This window comes from Phoxinus phoxinus (assembly GCF_949152265.1).
Source record: "Phoxinus phoxinus genome assembly, chromosome: 21".
Classification (NCBI taxonomy): domain Eukaryota; kingdom Metazoa; phylum Chordata; class Actinopteri; order Cypriniformes; family Leuciscidae; genus Phoxinus; species Phoxinus phoxinus.
In genome coordinates this window covers 21,171,300-21,191,963 of record NC_136896.1, presented here as the reverse complement: position 1 = coordinate 21,191,963, position 20,664 = coordinate 21,171,300, and the positions used below count along the sequence as shown (strand labels likewise).

The 20,664-nt window shown below is 43.1% G+C and overlaps 1 protein-coding gene across 7 annotated transcripts in view; it reads right to left on the bottom strand.

Annotated features, from left to right (window-relative positions):
* LOC306989996 (transforming growth factor beta-1-induced transcript 1 protein-like) overlaps positions 1 to 20,664 on the bottom strand; it is a 76,226-nt gene that overhangs the window by 19,181 nt on the left and 36,381 nt on the right. For 4 of the 7 annotated variants that reach the window (XM_079596156.1, XM_079596157.1, XM_079596158.1 and 1 more), the window contains 4 exons: positions 11,117 to 11,189; positions 10,713 to 10,797; positions 3,113 to 3,286; positions 2,243 to 2,416 (listed from right to left, as the gene is read on the bottom strand). In XM_079596156.1, the coding sequence (XP_079452282.1) occupies positions 2,243 to 2,416; positions 3,113 to 3,286; positions 10,713 to 10,797; positions 11,117 to 11,189 (506 nt within the window). Of the gene's footprint in view, positions 1 to 2,242; positions 2,417 to 3,112; positions 3,287 to 10,679; positions 10,798 to 11,116; positions 11,190 to 20,664 lie in introns of all 7 variants that reach the window. The other 3 variants (XM_079596153.1, XM_079596155.1, XM_079596159.1) reach the window with 2 other exon arrangements.

Sequence of the window (20,664 nt, the reverse complement as noted above, 5' to 3'; positions counted from 1 at the left end):
GACATTCAGGTTATTACAGCCGTTATTTTCTGGTTCCCAAAAAAGATGGGGAGTTGCGTCCAATTCTAGACCTTTGTGGTCTGAATCGTTCTCTCAAGAGATTAAAATTCAAAATGTTGACAATCAAAATGATTGTGTTTCAATTTCAGCACAGAGACTGGTTTGGCACGATCGACCTCAAGGATCTCAAGTTCCTGAAGTTTGCTATTGGGGCCTGAGCTTACCAATCTCGGGTTCTTCCATTGGGCCTAGCCTTGTCACCCCGCACATACAAAATGCTTGGATGCAGCTCTGGCTCCTTTACGACTCCAGTGCATCCGCATTTTAAATTACATAGATGACTTGCTGATATTTGCTTAGTCTCAAGAGCTTAATCGAGATATCGTTCTGGCTCATCTTCATACTCTGGGGCTCAAAAGCAAAAAAAAACATTCATTTTCCAGCTCAGAGAACAATGTATCTAGGGGTCGTATGGAACTCGGTCACCATGCGGGCATGGTTGTCACCCGCACATGTCGAGTCCATCAGCTGTTTCAGTTGTGGCTCAGGGGATTTCATCCAAGCCAGGGGACTTCATCCAAGAGCCAATCCTCAAAGGTGAATAAGGGTTACGCACTGCGGCCTTCGTATCCTTTCTATGTGGCTCAGACCCTGGTTCCTCACCTTGGGTCCTACTCTAGGTACATGCTCTCGTTGCAGGATGCCAATGACAGATGCTTCCCTGATGGGCTGGGGAGCGGTCTTAACCGGTCTTGGCCATCCAGGTCAATGGGTCTGGAGAGGCCGTCATCTCGACTGGCACATCAATTGTCTCGAATTGATGGCTATGTTTCTGGCCCTGAAATACTTCCTCCAGCAGTTAAGTGGCTGGTGCAGGGGGACAGCACTGCAGTAGTCGCCTTTATAAATCACCAGGGCGGACTGCGTTCATGCCGTTTGAACAAACTAGCGCGGCATGTTCTGCTTTGGGCTCAGGACAAGTTCCTGTCCCTCAGGGCAATTTACATTCCTGGAAGCACAAATCAGATCTATTGTCCAGACGGGAGGTCACAGACGGGGATTGGAAGCTCCACCCCAATGTGGTCAGTCAGATCTGGGAAAGATATAATGAAGCAGAGGTGGACCTATTCGCTTCAAACAGCGCAATGTCCCCTCTACTTTTCACTGACTCCTCCAGCCCCCCTGGGTCTGGACGCCATGGCCCAGGTAGCATCTATATGCGCTTCCACGATCGCCCTGGTCCCAGGAGTCCTGGCGGAGGTCTGTCAACAAGGGTCATGCCTCTTGCTAATAGCGCCTCGTTGGCCGACCAGAGTCTAGTTCTCAGAAATAATATTTCTTCTCGATGGCTCGCCGTAGGCGATACCGAACAGGAGAGACCTTCTGTCTCAGGCACATGGGACGATATTCCATCCCTGGCCAGAGCTATGGAATCTTCATGTCTTGCCCCTGAGGGGGATCGGCTGAGAGATGCTGGACTTCCAGCGGATGAGATTGAGACCATTCTGAGTTCTAGGGTTCCTGCTAGGGTTCCTTCCACCAGAAGAATGTACGCTCTTAAGTGACGCGTCTTTGAAAAGGGGGGTGCTACAGATCATGCAGACCCAGTCCACTGCCAGATTGTTTCAGTGCTGGAGTTTTTGCAGGAAAAAGTTGTCAGCAGGCACATGTGGACTGCTCTCAGGGTTTTTATTTTTCACACTCTGAGTGATGGGGTTTCGGTGGGAAGACACCCTTTGATCACCCGCTTCATTCATTGAGCCAGGCGACTGAGGCCTCCAGTCAGAGTCAAAGTTTTGAATATATTGCAAACATGAGATAGAGTGTGCTGATTTATTTATTCCGGGCTCTCACGTCCTTGAGTCGGCATACCAAGCTCATGTCTGAGGCCTTTCTTGTGTCTGTGCGCACACACTACACAATATTGTGCCTTTGCCTTATATTTACTCATAATGGAATCGTTTGACAGACAATATTGTTTGGAAAAAGGTTTGGCTTATACCTAAACAATAATTAATTACAAACAAAGAGGTATTATTTAAAATTATACATAGTATTTACCCAGCGAAACATTACTTTGTCAAATTTAAAAGAGATGCACTTTTTGTGATGGTTGCCCTGAATCGGTGGTTCATTTGTTTAGACACTGGGATTTGATGGATTAAATTAATATGCTCCTACATAACTTTTAGCTCCAGTACAGCGTTAAGCTCTTAAATATCACATTCAAATGTATACCTACATTGAGTATGGGCTTGTTGCATTGTGCGCAGTGAGGTGAGTACAGGGTGAAGTAGTCGGGCTCACAGTATGGTCGACCGTCTTTCTCAAAGAAATTACAGTTGCCAAGCTCACACTCACACTCAGAGCAAACAAAATGCTCCGGATGCCAAACACGTCCCAGAGCTGTTACCACCTAAGAGATATAAGAAGAAGATGCATTTTTAAAATGACTATCGTTATTTAAATGAGAAGTGCACATAAATACAGTAAAACATTGACCATCCAATGTTTTGTTGTATCTCATTCACTTTTCTACAGGCATTAAACAAAAATGAAATAAAGAGTTCTAAGCCATGAATCATTCCAACCAACATCAAAGATAAAATGCAAACATTACACACCATTTGAAGCCTAATGTATGAAAACTGGAAAAAATAGGTATAAGAAAACTAAGTAAAGTAAATTACAACAAACTTAAAATACCATATATTTGTTTGTCACATTCAAATAGGGGAGTGGGCGGTCACTGGGCGGTCACTGCCTATTTTGGGCGCATTTCTTTTTCCATGGTTACAGTGACTTTGCTGACTAGTGGATTTATCTTTGAGATTGTTGGTCTAGTGTATGTAATTTAATTTACTCTCTTCAATGTAATTTAATGTAAACCATTAAACTTAACATCCAAAGATAATGACAGGTCTGTCTTTAAAGTGTTTTAAAAAATCAGTTTTTCTATGGAGAAAATAAATTAGACTTTAACTTACAGACCTAAGTAAATACTTTGACAGTACCTCCAATAAGAAAACATTGAGACATTAACAAAAAAAATGATGGCTATTGACCACAAGTTAAACTACTGATTAATTCAGGATTTATTAAAGAATTGTACCTGTCCTACAACTGGTTTTTGACAAGTGGAACAGTTTCCCTTAGAGGAGGTAGGCACTCCCTGTCTGCTCAGATCTGATTGGAGGAGACCCAACATGCTGTCCAATGAGCCTCCAGAGGATGCAGGGCGTCGAGAAGCTGTTTGCTGTGGAGATGCCGCCACAGTTACTGCTGGCTGATAAAAAAAAAAAAAAAAAACTAAATTACATAAAGAAAAAAACTCAATACATAAAGAATATTGAGTTAGAGTTTTCAGTTTATTTCTATGGGAGTTGAGTTTCATGCTCACGTGGTGAATTGTGGGACTGACAGCGGACCAAAGAAAGCGGAGAAAAATTGTAAAAAGGTTGGGCAGTTCTTAAATTTGTATGCAAATAGCAAGTGAAAAACACGGATGGCAGTCAATCGCTGTGAGGTTCACATAGTGACGTCTTGAGCATTTAAAAAAAGGCAGGTGCCAAAGTTTATACTGCATTTGGTGCGTAAATCATATTGAATACACATTGGATGCTTTGTAGCTGTTGTATATGTTAAATATTGCAGTTTGGATGCTTTCATTGTGATTATATTGGCTTGGTTTACAAAAGTACGGTATATCTTTACAGCATATCTTTACACGGGGCATTTATAAACATAGTTTGCCTCTTTGCAACTGTAATCTCTTGAATCTGTTATGATTATATTGTTTATATGATCATATGTGTTGGGGAAAAAAAACTTAAATTAAACACTCGCTACAGACACACCCCAAAGCAGAGACATTTGAGCATTTTCAGAGACACAGAGGAGTTTTGGCGCTCTATGGGACATTCACTGTTATACTTGCCGAGTCTGCAAGTTTGCTTGGTTGTGCACAGCAAAAATTATGTTATTTGCGGAGTTGTGCATTGACTTTACAATTATCCGTGGGCCCCCCACTCCTCTAGCACATCGCAAGCTGTGGAGATTCCGAGTGATATTGCTGGTCCTTCTCAAGGGGGAACTAGCATTTCATTCGGGGCTCCGGCGGAGGATCAGATGTCTATCGTTGCATCAGAGGGTGGGCTAGAGTCCTCCGGGGATGAAGACTCGGCTGCGTTGCCCACTTCGGGGAGAGTAGCTGGTCCCACTTTATATTAAGTGGCCCTAATACCTGTGAACTTACATGGTAACTACATGTGTACATAGTATGTAACTACAGTGTAAGTACACATTAGTACATAGTATCTACAGCTGTAACATTTGCGTAACTACACATATGTAACAACCCTCAGAATGGTATGTGTAAGTACAAATGTGTAACAGGACATTGGTAACAACATTTTTTCACTTCAGTAAGTACACATGTGTAACAGTAATTATGTAACTACATTTTGTAACAACAATATGTAGCCTATTTGTTGTTCCACTTCCACATGCAGTTTTAGATACTGCAGTTACCAGTTGGAATACATGTATTTATGACTGGCAGAACTAATGTTGAATTACAACTAAAGTTTCACCTTGTGATACCAGTGTTACATGGTAACTCCTCAGGAACTGTCCACTTAATATAAAGTGTAATTGTTTAGGTAATTGTTGTGTACATCAACTGGTAACTGCAGTATCTAAGACTGCATGTGGAAGTGGAACAACAAATAGGCTACATGTTGTTACAAAATGTAGTTACATAATTCCTGTTACACTGAAAAAAGTGTTGTTACCAATGTCCTGTTACACATTTGTACTTACACATACCATTACGTGGGTTGTTACATACGTGTAGTTACACTAATAATACAGTTGTAGATACTATGTACCAATGTGTACTTACACTGTAGTTACATACTATGTACACATGTAGTTACCATGTTAGTTCACAGGTATTAGGGCCACTTAATATAAAGTGGGACCGAGTAGCTTTGATCGAGCCTTACCCAGAGCTGACGGCCATGCTTTTCCAGGCTGCTGAAAGTGTCAGGCTCGAATGGAGGCCTCCACTGTGTCTGAACGCTCGAGTCTGGACGATTGGTGTCGTGGAGCGGCAAACGCTGGTCAACAGCGTCACGCCCCAGTAACTTTCTTTCCGAAAGTGCCCTTTTCTGCCCGAAACCGAGCTGGTGCCTCATCCACCCTTACTACACTCGATCAGGCCCGTCGCGACAAGGCAAGCAACCCAAGCAATTGCTTGGGGCCCCGAGCTGGCCTGGGGCCCCAAGACAACGACTGGTTAAGAATAAAATGCAACGACAAACTGCGTGAGCACCCCTTTGATAGTCAATGCAGTAAAGTGCAATGACACTGTTATCGGGATACCCCTCAAGAGGGCCCCTCTCGCTGACAGCAGCCAGCCAACCACGCGATCTCTGCGGCCGGCAAAATACAAAACCTCCTCGGTAGTCATAATGAAGCGGAATTATGCTTCAGGAAGCCAGAAAAGAAAAAGAAAAACAAGATAGTGGTAAGTGATAAATTACACTGGATAAAATAGCTCTACTTGTCTTGTACAAATGGTGTAATTTTGCAGCAGGTAGGCTAGCAAAAATATGTTTATGTTAGCTACCTGCCTGACGGCAAACGCTGCTGGTAACGAACAGTTAGTCCAACTTTTCTTTTGCTGTAATATGTTTTTTTAACGGGATAAGGAAGACACAGATCTGTTCCAGAATCACTGTTTATCGTATTTAATGACATGACATTGCTATAGCTTGTAATAGGTTTTGATGAAAGTGGCATAGCATATAGCCTACTAACTATTCCACCGTGATAATCTATTTATGGGGGTTAGGAAAACCACACAATACATTCTGTGCATCAAACATTAGCTTGGGATGATTTTAAGCATTGGTGGGCTAGTTGTGAAAGCAGCTGCATCCCTTCCCTTCTAATATCAAAATATGGAAATGCTAACATATCTTTTCGGTAACACTTTATAATAACCATCATTAATAGATGGTAAATGGTTAGTTATTTAATCTTTAGTTAATTGTCATTTAACAGTTAGCAAACAGTCTTTTTACCCATCTATAAACAGTATTTAACCAGAAAGACGCAGAGGAACATGATTTTTTCATAGCTTATCTTAATGTGCTAGTGTCGTGTGATATACGGTAGTAACAGTTTATGCAAATATGACATTATTTTTATAAGTTACCAATGGACCTTGAACAGTTACTTTATTCTGTGTGGCAATTTTTACACTGTTACATTTTGAAGTACAGTATCAGGACAACCCACGTCTTTTACTGGTACTGTTTATTAACTATTTAACAAGGTATTATAGTCATCTGTCGCAACTTTATAATAACCTTCCAGATAATGTTTATAGACAGTTTACAAACCAACTAGTAACCCTTAACAAAGTGTTAGGAATATCTGGTCCGTCTATCTATGTAATGTTTATAGATGTTTAAAAAAATGGTTCCTTAAAGTTTTACAAACATTTTTTAATCATTACCCGATACCCAATATATTATATGATAGACATAATGTGTGTTACAATAAACTGTTAATTTACAGCACTATTAATAATTATTAAACATTATATAATAATGGGGGGGGGGGGGGGGGGGGGGCTCCATGTCCATTTTGCTTGGGGCCCCCAAATTCCTTCAAACGGCCCTGCACTCGATGGTGGGGTGGACAAGGGGTTACGTGGAGATCACTAGTCGAGCGCGCGGTTGTGCACTGTCACACAAAGCACTGTCTCCTGCCTCAATCCGTGTCTCCCATCCAAGGCCTGTAAGTTCTTATCTGTGCTTACGGCCAAGGCTTACAGAGCTGCTGGACAGGCCGCCTCCGCCCTTCACACCATGGGCCTCTTGCAATTCAACCAGGCCAAGGCAGGAGCTGCGCACAGTGATGGACCTTACCCTATGTGCAACAAAAGTAACTGCGCTGTCCCTTGGGCAGACGCAAATACAGTTGTGACTAGAGGTCTTCTCGGGTCATAAAATCTGTACCTGACCAGAATCGACCGAATCACTTCTTACCCAAACCCAATGAGCATAAATAATTTTTTTTTAAAGAAAAACACAACTCGAGACTGACCCGATGAAATTAGACCCGAGTCAGACGGTATTTAATTTCAGAGATGCATAAGAGGCTTATTCATTATGATTTTGCATACCTAAAAATTATTAAGAAATTATTGTCACAAATTTTTATAATAATAATATGTTTATTTTATATAGCGCCTTTCAGAAGACTCAAGGTCGCTTTACAATAAATTACAAAAACACATGTAAAAAAACCATGACATAGAAACGATATATATTAACTGTGAAGGATAACATAGTAGAAAGAGGTATAGAATCAGAACATAGAGTCAGGGGTCGAGGAAACAAGTGACAAAAAGATATGTTTTAATGTGGGTTTTGAAGTCATGTAGTGATGAGAGATTACGGATATGTTGTGGAATGGAATTCCAGAGAGTTGGGGCAGCGGTGCAAAATGCCCTTCCACCAAACGATGCTAGTTTGTGCCGTGGAATCGTCAACAGACCGGTATATTATAGTCAGCCTGCATGTTAACAGGTAACCCTGCAGTTTTTTGTAAAATGTTTTCTGTAAAAAGAATTAATTATTTTCTTCTTTTCATATTGTTCTTTTTATTCTTAAATACTCTATTTTGTATTTTGAATAATGAAAGCGTTATTACAATAGTACTGTTTCTTATTTTGTTTAATATTTATATTTATATAAAATAATTTGTATATTAAAGGGGGGGTACAATGGTGTTTCATATATTCAGAGTTGTTTACAGTGTTAAAGAGATGGATTCTCATGCTAATAATGGCCAAAGTTTGAAAAGTTATTTTGAACGAATAACAGAGAATTTCTGTGCTGAAAATCATACTTCCGGGTTGCAACACATTTCGGCTGGTTTTTTTCTATCGTAGATCTAATGACGTAGACCAGAGTGGAACTCCTTATATGAGCATTGCTCTCGGAAAAGCGCGTTCACGCACACGTCGACCAGAGGAGAGAAAGACCGCGCTCATCGACGCGCTACTACCGGAAATCATCATCAGCAGCGCTAAATAGGAATGGTTGATGTCAAGAATGTCTCCAAAAAAGTGTGTTTTGGGATGTGAGGGAAAGTTTACCTTGTTCAGCTTCCCAAAGAACCCAGTGTTACTGGAACAGTGGATGCAGTTTGTATGTTGTGGATGCTCCCGCTTGACTCTATAGCTCCGCCCACGCCCAGAATCAAGGATCTCGGCTTTTTCCGGATAGAATCGGAAAGCTGTATTTTTATTTTATAAATATGATGAAACTAAAGACTTTTTGGAGATATGAAGGACGCACTATTACTCTATAGGTACTCAAGATTAACATGAGATTGACTGAAACTAAGTATTTTACCCCCCCTTTAATATTTGTAATAAAAATCATAATAATTATTATTAGTCATATGAATTTATAAGAACAACATGTTGGGTCAAATTGTGCAAACCTACAAGCAAGCACACCAAACTGAATGTTCTTATATATTTATTTATTTTTGTAAATCGCACTTTAAATCGCAAATCGCTATTTTAACTAGAAAAATCTCAATTCGATTTTTGTACCCAATTCTTGCAGCCCTAATTTTAGCCTCCTTCGGTTTTCTCAGGTGCTTTGAAATCACCATCACCTCCAGCTTCAAGTAATACATTTTGTTGAGGATTTTGAGTCAGATCACATGGGGCGTAAAAACTACATTAGAACAGCATCATTATTTTATTTTTGCACAGAGATTGGAAGATCTATTAGTTAAATCTTTTGACTTTAGCCACCTTTGTTGCATTATGCCAAAGGTGACAGTTCAAAATGGGAAAATCACTTCTTGTTTTTTTTGCTTGAAGATTGCATTCCTGTAACTCATAAAAAAAAGACATCTTAATATCCTTTTACATTCTAAGTCTTAAAAAACTTTTCTTTTGGTTTATTTATTTTTAAGGTCCAGTATGGGAACTGGCCATCACCTCCAGCTTCAGCCCAAAAGTCCATCCTACAATTTCGGATCCATCAGTGTTAGACAGTGAATCTATCTCTTATTTCATCAAATAAAACAAAAGAGATCAAGCTAAAAAAAGGCCACTTTATCATCAAACAAAGAAAACAGATCAAGCTAAAAAAAAAAAAGGCCACGTCAATTAACATCTTCGATCTCCCATCATTCAGTCGTACCATTGTCTTCTGTCTTATGCTTAAGAAGCTCTCAAGCCAAATCCCCATCTGACCCACTCTTTGTGGATGACCACCCCGTCACGTGTTCAAAAAAACAAAACAATCATCCAATCCGGCATCCCAGCTGGCAATTTTTCCAGCCATTCATTTCGTATAGGGGCAGCAGTCCAACCACAGCAGTCCAAAAAGATATTTGTTAATCTGTCTCCCGTTGCTGTCCAGTGATTATTTGCTTTTTTGGGGGAGTGCTCTGTGTTCAGGCCAAATTCCAAGCTCAGAGCCCTCTTCTTGGACAGCACGTCAAATACGCACATTTTATACTATATCTGATTATATGTATGTGTGAACTTGTGAAATTATGTTTTATCAAAAAAGGTCGGAAGGAGCACGTTCAGATAATCTACCCTGTTAGCTTGAGAGGAGGCTTATATATAGAGCCAACGTACCTCTGTTCCCCGACAGTTTTTCCAGCATCCCTCCTCCACCCCAACTCCTCAGTGTCGATTATTCCTATCCCGGCCAGGGATGGGGGAGGGTGCTCTGGGTTCAGACCAAATTTCGAGCTCAGAGCCCTCCTTGGACAGCATTCCAGCAGCCATATCACCCTGTAGCCCAAGACTGGTTGCCCACTGAAGCTAAGCGGGGCTGAGCCTGATTAGTACCTGGATGGGAGACCTCCTGAGAAAAGCAGGTTGCTTCTGGAAGAGGTGTTAATGAGGCCAGCAGGGGGCGCTCACCCCGTGGTCTGTGTGGGTCCTAATTGTGTGGGACACTATACTGCCAAAAGAGCACCGTCCTTCGGATGAGACGTTAAACCGATGTCCTGACTCTCTGTGGTCATTAAAAATCCCCAAATTTGCCCCTTGGCCTCTGTCCATCATGGCCTCCTAATCATCCCCATATACTAATTGGCTTCATCACTGTCTCCTCTCCACCAGTAAGCTGGTGTGTGGTGGGTGTTCTGGCACAATATGGCTGCCGTCGCATCAGTGGATGCTGCACATTGGTGGGGGTTAAGGAGATTCCCCCTTCTGTGTAAAGCGCTTTGAGGTCTCCGATAAAGCGCTATATAAATGTAACGAATTATTATTATTATTATTCCAAATACGCATATTTTATACTATATCTGATTGTATCTAAGTGTGAACTCGTGAAACTTTCTGGAGGATTTGTTTAGTCCCAACTGCCCAGTCATTTTATAAAATAGTACAACGGCGATCACATCGACTATAAATGCCTCTGAAGTGTGCGATCAGTCTGCAGACGGTTGCGGTACAGTGCTTGGTGAAAGTATAAACAAGGCTTAACCCAGCTTAATACGTTAACTATCAGTAAGCCAATAGCAGTTACTAATTATGGAGTTACCAGTAGTAAAACAATTATTAATTTAGCATTTACATCTGGTGGTGCTAGTGGTGCAAACATGACAAACATCACCTTTAAATGCATACAATTGTGTATCAAACATACTGTGCTTTGGACTCTGAAGTCTGACAGAGACGCCATTAGTTTGTCCAGCTCTAATGTAGCAGATGTAGCTGATGGTTTCGCTGAGCTAGAAACAGAGAAAAAAAAAATCACCATCACTGTCCAACAGTCATAAATACTTATTGATTATATACAGTCTACACCCATACGAATTTGATCTTTGTGAATTTAACTTTTCTACCAGAATGTAACATTACTGCATACAATAACATTAATTTGAAAAAAAGATGTCTGCATGGATATGCCATCAGTCAGTAATAATATCACTATCTAGATAGTATGTAGTAGGTATGTAATCTCATATCTGTCATAAAAGATGGAGAATGAGTAAATAGAAACATTTGTATACAGATCAATATACATAGCAAATATATCAGTGCACTAACCAAGTTAAGGACGGACCAGACTTTGAAGACTTATCATCTTTTTTGGTGCTGGGGAATTGAGCCAAAATCTCATCTAAGAAAGACAAGGGGACAACAAATGATTCAGAGTATTCTGCCCAGAATGGAATGCTTGGGTGCAGCTTACTGAATACCAATCACTAAATACTGGATACTGCCTACCCAGATAGCAAGGTGACATTGGTACAGTGTTGAGTTTTGTTCCAAACCATCATTTTGGTTGAGATTGACATTTCAATGTTGAAAGTATGTTGGATCAGCATTGAAATTTTGATGAAAGACGACAGCATACATAGGTTTAAAAAGGGATTTTGAGCTAACATTTGTACATTTGATTTGTAGTTCATCACCACAAGATCATGCAGAAATGTTGCTCTGCAGAACACTTGTGGGTGTTACCCAATCAGTGGGGCCTTTTCAAACTACGATGGGCATTTTCAATCGCTTTACCTGATTTGCTCCAATCCTTTAGGGGCTTGGTATAGGGGTGGGCCTTCATGATTTTAGCAAGTCAGATAAAGCGGTTGAAAAACACCCATCTTGTCTCAGTTACGTAGGTAGTAGTCTTCGTTCTCTGATGGAGGGAGAGAGACGTGAAGTCAAATTCTGACAATAGGGTTGACTCTTGGGAGCCCCAAACTCCTCTGATGTATTCAGAAAGGCCAATGAAATTGGCATGTGGAATTTGCATGTCTGGCCATGCCCCCGGACATACGGACATCATACGCTCAGGTTTGTGCTGAGCATCCGAGGTATGTCATGGTGTCGAATACTGACACTAAGGGTGCCTATGGAAAACGCCACAACGCTACACTGAGTTAAAAGTCCTGGCGATGCAGATGTCGGCAAACTACTTTGTGCCGACTAACAGGTGCACTCACAACAACGTAACCTACCCAGCATCCCTCGTAAGCTCAGAGTATTTTTTATGTATCACACAGTGATCAAAAAGAGCCTACAATGGAAATAGGTCGCTTTAGCTTGATTTCCTTATGACCTTTTGTTGTTCTTTGTTTTATTTTTTGTTGGGAAAATCATCTACAGCTACACAGAGGAAGCACTCTGCCTCCCAAATGAGAGAAAGAACCACATCCTACCCTTGGGGAGTTTAACATGTGGAAGTACATCACATGGACTTGCCTCTCTGGAAATACCAAACATGGGAAGAAGTCACTGCACTACATGTACAAATCTTCATATGGTATTTCCGACAGGGAATCAATACATATTGAGCATCTAGCTCAGTATTTGTGCTTACCCGAAGGGCATGCATCACGAGTACCGAGCCTGGTGTCTGGTATTCCTCTTATGAATACGACTGCTGTAGGATGCTAATCAAATTATATATCCAGGGTTCACTGTCTTAGGGAACTCACATAGACAGAAAAGTGCACGTTATCACCCTCGGAAGGGGAAATGTACTGTGTGCAAGCGGTTCACCCAGCCAGTTAACCGCAGTTTTACCTCTTTGGACCTATCAACACAGTACGGCTATCAAAACGGCTCAACCCTGAGATTATAAAATCTGGCAAAGGTATTAGGTTCTGCCCAGCCCACAGCTATGTAGATGTCTGCTAAAGAGGTTGGTTAAAGCCCAAGAAGATGCAACACTCCTAGTTGAGTGTGCTCGTACTTCAAAGCGACAGGGTACACCCTGTGTCTGATATCTCAAGACTATAGCATCCACTATCCAGTGGGCCAAACTCTGTTTGGAGACAGCCTTCTACTTCTTCTGCCTTATGAAACAGACAGAGAGCTGCTCAGAGCTTCCGAAGCTCTGCGTGCGTTCCAAATAAATGTGCAGGGCCTGTACTGGACACAGCAACGATTGGCAGGTTCTGCCTCGTCTCAAAGCAGGACTTAGAGTTTATTATATGATCCCTGAAAGAGTTGGTGGGAACTTTAGGCACAAAGCCCGGTTGTGGTCTCAGTATTACGTGAGAGTATGCCGGAATAAATCTCAAGGCATGTTACGCTGTCAGAGAATGCCTACAGGTCCCCAACCCTTTTGATGGGGGTAAGCTTGGTCAGGAGCGCCGTCTTTAAAGAGAGGGCATCAAGCTCAACTGACTCAAGCGGATTAAATGGGGCCTTCTGTTGGCCTACCCTGGTCAAGAAAAATATGCTATACTTGCAGCCAGACTAATTATCAGTATACTTCAAGTGTGTTAACCCCCTGGGGTCGGCGGTTGCGCCGGCGATACCAGCTCGCTTTTTTTCTTATCAGTGCAAAAGAGACTAAACATACTCTGTTGATTTTGATCTTACATATAAGTGTTATACACCATTCCGATTAAATGGAATGTCTTCTTCTATTTGTGTACACTCATAATAAAAAAATATTTTGTGTGTTTTTCATAAAATAAAGAAAATAAACATTATGCGCGTTCTGCTGTCTCTCTCAATGAGAAGGTAATTCTGAAACGCAACAGAAAATTACCTGTAACTCCGCGAATGTTTGTCACACAGACTTGAAATGTATGTCTTTGCAATCCTTGGAGATTATATTTTTAAATTATGTAAATTATATCAAAAACAAATATTCTCTGTTTAATTAATCCGTATGAAAGCAATGACATGAATAGTTTCTCAAACGTGTCCTAATTAACTCTAATGTGACCACACCCACGTGCGCATGAGCTGTTCACATTCAAATTATCCATGTGGAAGGACGCGAAACTGTTACACCCTCATCACCTCAAAATAAAGAATCAGAGATTCCAGTAACTTACTCCTACTTTTCATTGAGTTTGGGAGACTGTGTTTGTGCTGTGCTGTTTCACTGGGATTTACCTCAGAAGAATTAGAAGAACGTGATTTGAAGATGAGAAGATTTTTAGGGTAAGACATGTTAAACTGGTGGCAGACTAAAATGTACGTTATGAAATGAGATTGGAGTAAAAACACGAAGCCTAATGTCGTACATGTAGGCCTATGCATTTCTATATATAGACAGAAACATGTTGAAATGTGAACTAGACTGGTAAACAACCTTTCAATGCTAAATTTATATAGGCCTACATGTACGACACAAGGATGATTTTATGTTTGATAATAAAACACAGCATGATATAAAAGTAGGCTAGTATTACTCTATAGAGTTTATTCTAATATGGTGAATATTATCATGTTTAAACCCGTGTTTACTGTTAAATACTGTGTTTGTGGATATCTGCTCAAACTTAGATGTATATGGTAACAATAATATTTCATAGTTTGGAGCGGCTCGATCGCTTCACTGAATGTTTTCTGCACGCGCTGTGAGTTTGAGTCAGTCGCACTATGCATTAGGCTTCATGTTTTTACTCCAATCTCATTTCATAACGTCATAACGAATGGAAACATTTGAAGTAACATATTATAATCAATATATTTTTCTCTAGTGTAGTGTTACTAAAGTGTTCATTTTTAATGATTTTTAGGCCTGCTAAAGGCCTACAAGGCACAACATACCTGGTAGCTTCATATGTTGCAGAAAAGAAACAAGAACAACTAAAACAAATAGAAACGATTTACAGGCTAGAGTTTCTATTTGTAACATGTTTGCAGCGTTGAGCGATGTAGCCAATCACAGACATATGTGTTGATTTCTTGAACGCAATGGCCAATCAGAAGCATTTAAGATAGAATCCCCTCACCGCTCAAAATAAACTTTTTGTTCAGTGCTGAATTCTGCATGCTGGCAAATCCTCTAATTATAAAAGATACTATGAAAGATTCATTATGCAGTCAGCTTCATTGATAATAACAGAGATGTATGAGATCGCTATGAGTGATGTCATCTTTTTAGGAACTAAGGGAGCGCACATTCAGTCATGGCAAACCATGCACACAGCCTGCTTGCTTTTATGTTAAATTAACAGTGGTTTGTGAATGTTCATGCTTTAATAACAAATAATTTATCAGGAGCATTATGCTGATGTGTATGGTGGCGACACGTAGGCTAACACAAAGTAAAGTTGAGTTACACCTTAACACATTTTCTTCGGGAAACCCTACACATTAGCATAAAGAACATACCTGGGAGGCTGAATAGGCTAAATTAACATTAGCCACCGAGTCCAACAAGTTACCGGTAAGCAAGTTCACCAAGCTCCCGCGATCTCATTCCACAACACTGAATCCATTGAATTCTTTCTCGGTGAAGACAACTGAACAACTAAACAACTCCGCCAACTAGAGCGCTCTCTCGCGGCTGTAGAAGGTAATGTTTTCTCTCGGTTCATCTCAGTCAGTATGAATTAATTTTGATATATAAGTCTTACCTGACTATAAGTCGCAGGACCAGCAAAACTATGACAAAAAGTGTGACTTATAGTCCGGAAAATATGCTACTTGTCACACAGGCACGAGAGATATGTCATTATAAAGTTTGAATTCTCTTCTTTTAAATTAAGTAATTTATATAAAAAACAAATATTCTCAGTTTATGTAATCCGTTTAGAACCAAGGAGAGGTACAGTTTTTTCGTTCTCCCTTCATTATCTCTAATGAGCTGAGGCCGCCACGCCCCCCGGCGCTATTCACATGGTAAATAGTGTAGGTGATCTATATGCATCGCACACGCCCCCGATCAATGCCACAAAAACACTAAGTTCTTCATCAGATTCACTGATAGTTCATCACATTTTGAGGATGGCACGCTACTCCGGTAAAGAGGCCCTTCAGATCTGGACAGCGAGGAAGAATTCACATTTTCCTCAGAGGAAGATTGCAACTCAGATGACGGCTGCATTTCGGATGCATTTTGAAGAGCGAATTGATCCCGCCGAGGATACAAGTTCGGAGTAAGTTGTTTAGTGTTATATAATTCTTTTTCTGATAATATAGAACTCATATGAATTTTCAGACTATATTTTGCTTAGTTTTGGCTAGCTTTTGACATCTTACATGAAAGATTGCATTACAATATCCCTAACATAGTGTATATGCTCAAGTGTAAACTTTTTCAATGTGATATTACTCTCTAAACATATTTGTATATTCACTTAGCTTATGACACTGATTATCATGCAAAAATACTGCCTTGTGCGTAATGTAGCTTATTATATTTTTTTATAAATAAACGTCTGGTTTTGGGTAGCCTATGACACTGCTTATCCTGCTAAAATACTGCCTTATGCACAGATGTTTGTGAATACAGGTGTAAATGTTTGAAATGCTCTAAATGCGTGCGTCTATGGCCCATCAATAGATATTTCTCCATCCTATGCCATGGCCCATCAACAGATATATACATACATTTTACGTTCATACCTATTAATTGCCCTTCAGTTTACTTCGGAAAATGTATTCTAACTGTGAGACAGAACTTTATACATGAAGACAAATGGGTTACAAACAATAGAAAACTGTTAGGGCCTCCCACAGGAGATCTACCCTGTGAAGAATAACACATTTTAAGAATCTATTTAAGATATGCTTCCTTACATAAACGTCACGGTGAAGAATACTGACCTGTAAATGAGTCAGATCATTGAGACTCTCACCTTTTGTTCTGCAAATGGCTTTCGGAGCCCCTGGTGACATTGAATCATTATGCTGATTGGATTAGCAATGCAATAGAGTGTTATGCTGATTGGCTCTGTTTCTTTTGAGCAAGCCAGATAACCTGCCAAACCGGTTTTCGTTTGATAGAATTAACTCCTCCCTACTTTTGTATGCTTTGTTTGAATTTGTCTCCACCCCCAGAAGTCCCTCCTCCTTGGAATGTATATAGATTACAATGTATCCTATTTTAGATTAGATTTTGTTGGACGAACTGCAGCAACGCTCAATAAAGAATAACTTCAGCTTGAACGTGATCCCAACGTCTCCTTGTCTTTGCTTAGAAGGAAAAGTTTACTATATCTGCAATCTATGGACCATTCAGTTTCTATAGGCTCTACATCTGTATGGGCCATTTGGTTCACACCTTTACAGACACAGGTATAGTTGATTACATCTGATGCACAGTCACAATGATATTAATAGTTAGCATCAAAATGTTACATTGCAAATATGGAAACTTTGGTCCGACTGAGAGATGCGCGAACAGGTCCGTACAGTGTCAATTTCGATTCAAATAAATTTGTTTAGGCTTGGCGTTTAAAATATGCTAAATGTTGTTTGTAATAAAGGGAACAATGGGCTATTTTTATAGGCTACTATTGTCACGGGTATGGTGCAGGTGAAGACAGGCAGAGGCACACAGTTCCAATTCAAGCATTTACTATAATAACTCACACAAAACTGGTACAGGCAGACGGGTAACACTCAATACATAGTAACATCAACCAGTAACATATACAAGGACCGACAAGGACAGACTGAACAGTAGCAAACTAAATACAGATACAAACGAACACTAACAAGGTGAAGACAGGTGACACAGATAATGAGGACGATGAACAGGTGGATGATTGAGGGAGTGAGTTCAGGTGTGGAGACACAAGGGATTCTGGGAAGTGTAGTGCAGACTAAGACAGACAGGTGCAGACGAAGACTGACATAACGCCCCCCTTCAACAAGGCTCGACCTCACGCCGTAGAACAACAAAGGGCTGGGGGGGTGGGCGCCCTGGAGGCTGATGAAGGGGTGGCTGATCTGGAGCAGGAAGCCTCCAGGGCGGAGCAGGCCTTGCTGGCGGCCAGGGCGGAGCAGGACGTGCAGGCGGCCAGGGCGGAGCAGGACGTGCAGGCGGCCAGGGCGGAGCAGGACGAGCAGGCGGCCAGGGCGGAGCAGGACGAGCAGGCGGCCAGGGCGGAGCAGGACGAGCAGGCGGCCAGGGCGGTGTGGACCCTTCGGGCGGCCATGGCGGTGTGGACCCTTCGGGCGGCCATGGCGGTGTGGACCCTTCGGGCGGCCATGGCGGTGTGGACCCTTCGGGCGGCCATGGCGGTGTGGACCCTTCGGGCGGCCATGGCGGTGTGGACCCTTCGGGCGGCCATGGCGGTGTGGACCCTTCGGGCGGCCATGGCGGTGTGGACCCTTCGGGCGGCCATGGCGGTGTGGACCCTTCGGGCGGCCATGGCGGTGTGGACCCTTCGGGCGGCCATGGCGGTGAGGACCCTTCGGGCGGCCATGGCGGTGAGGACCCTTCGGGCGGCCCTGGCGGTGAGGACCCTTCGGGCGGCCCTGGCGGTGAGGACCCTTCGGGCGGCCCTGGCGGTGAGGACCCTTCGGGCGGCCCTGGCGGTGAGGACCCTTCGGGCGGCCCTGGCGGTGAGGACCCTTCGGGCGGCCCTGGCGGTGAGGACCCTTCGGGCGGCCATGGTGGTGAGGACCCTTCGGGCGGTGTCGGCGGAGGCCTATAGCCCCCCCGCCAAAATGAGTCAGATCATTGAGACTCTCACCTTTTGTTCTGCAAATGGCTTTCGGAGCCCCTGGTGACGTTGAATCATTATGCTGATTGGATTAGCAATGCAATAGAGTGTTATGCTGATTGGCTCTGTTTCTTTTGAGCAAGCCAGATAACCTGCCAAACCGGTTTTCGTTTGATAGAATTAACTCCTCCCTACTTTTGTATGCTTTGTTTGAATTTGTCTCCACCCCCAGAAGTCCCTCCTCCTTGGAATGTATATAGATTACAATGTATCCTATTTTAGATTAGATTTTGTTGGACGAACTGCAGCAACGCTCAATAAAGAATAACTTATGCTTGAACGTGATCCCAACGTCGACGAGCAGGCGGCCATGGCGGTGTGGACCCTTCGGGCGGCCATGGCGGTGTGGCCCTTTCGGGCGGCCATGGCGGTGTGGACCCTTCGGGCGGCCATGGCGGTGTGGACCCTTCGGGCGGCCATGGCGGTGTGGACCCTTCGGGCGGCCATGGCGGTGAGGACCGTTCGGGCGGCCATGGCGGTGAGGACCCTTCGGGCGGTGCAGGCGGAGGCCTATAGCCCCCCCCCAAAAAATACTTGGGGAGAGTGACAGGATTTGGAACCGGCTCAGGGACAGACACCGGCTCAGGGACAGACACCGGCTCAGGGACAGACACCGGCTCAGGGACAGACACCGGCTCAGGGACAGACACCGGCTCAGGGACAGACACCGGCTCAGGGACAGACACCGGCTCAGGGACAGACACCGGCTCAGGGACAGACACCGGCTCAGGGACAGACACCGGCTCAGGGACTGGACGGGACCAGCGGCGAAGGAAGTTCTGGGCTGGACGGGACCAGCGGCGAAGGAAGCTCTGGGCTGGACGGGACCAGCGGCGAAGGAAGCTCTGGGCTGGACGGGACCAGCGGCGAAGGAAGCTCTGGGCTGGACGGGACCAGCGGCGAAGGAAGCTCTGGGCTGGACGGGACCAGCGGCGAAGGAAGCTCTGGGCTGGACGGGATCAGCGGCGAAGGAAGCTCTGGGCTGGACGGGACCAGCGGTGGAGGGAGATCCAAGCCAGACGGGATAAATGAAAAAAACTCAGCAGGCATGATGCTCTCAGTCACAGGTGCGGCGGGCATGACGCCTTGGGCTCGGCAGATCTGGCGTGAAGTGCGGGCTTGGCTGGACTGGCATGAAGTGTCTCGGGCTGGGCAGGCTGGACGGGAATCGTCTCAGGCTGGGTAGACGAGACGTGAACAGTCTCGGGCTGGGCTGTGCTGGACGGGACCAGTGGTGAAGGAGGCTTGGAGCTGGACGTCAACGGTCCAGGGTCGAAGAGGGACCAAAGCGGAGAATGATGTCGGGGTCCATCTCGACCACCGCCTCTACTGCGGCCTCCACGGATCCCGCGAAATCTGGCCAGACGGGTTCTCTCAAACGAACCTCCATGGGCAACGGCTGGGAGATCTTGGCTCTCCTTGGCCAGGACGACTATTCTTACCCTATCGTCCATTTTAGGGTGGTCGGTCCTTCTGTCACGGGTATGGTGCGGGTGAAGACAGGCAGAGGCACAAAGTTCCAATTCAAGCATTTACTATAATAACTCACACAAAACTGGTACAGGCAGACGGGTAACACTCACGATACACGGTAACATATTCAGTAACATATACAAGGACAGACTGAACAGTAGCAAACTAAATACAGATACAAACGAACACTAACAAGGTGAAGACAGGTGACACAGATAATGAGGACGATGAACAGGTGGATGATTGAGGGAGTGAGTTCAGGTGTGGAGACACAAGGGATTCTGGGAAGTGTAGTGCAGACTAAGACAGACAGGTGCAGACGAAGACTGTGACAACTATGTATAATATTATAATTTTTTATTATAGCGTATATGGCTACTTATTTTTCATTCTTGTTTTCTGTATAGCTACCATTCATTTAAGCATTTGTCATACAGTAAGGGGAAGTAAAATATGCATAGCCTACATGTTAATAGTGTTTATAATGTTAATGTAGTATTTTATTTACCGGCTTTTTACACTATTGCTGATTAGGCTATAAATAAAATGTGTTTTTACAACGATGTGGCGCGCGCGTTTCTCTCTCAGCGTGACCCAGTGTGACTTAAACTCAGGTAGGCTACATGCAACTTATTTTCTGGCAAATACGATCAATTATAAAATGTTTCTGTATTATTACAAAATGCATAGGAT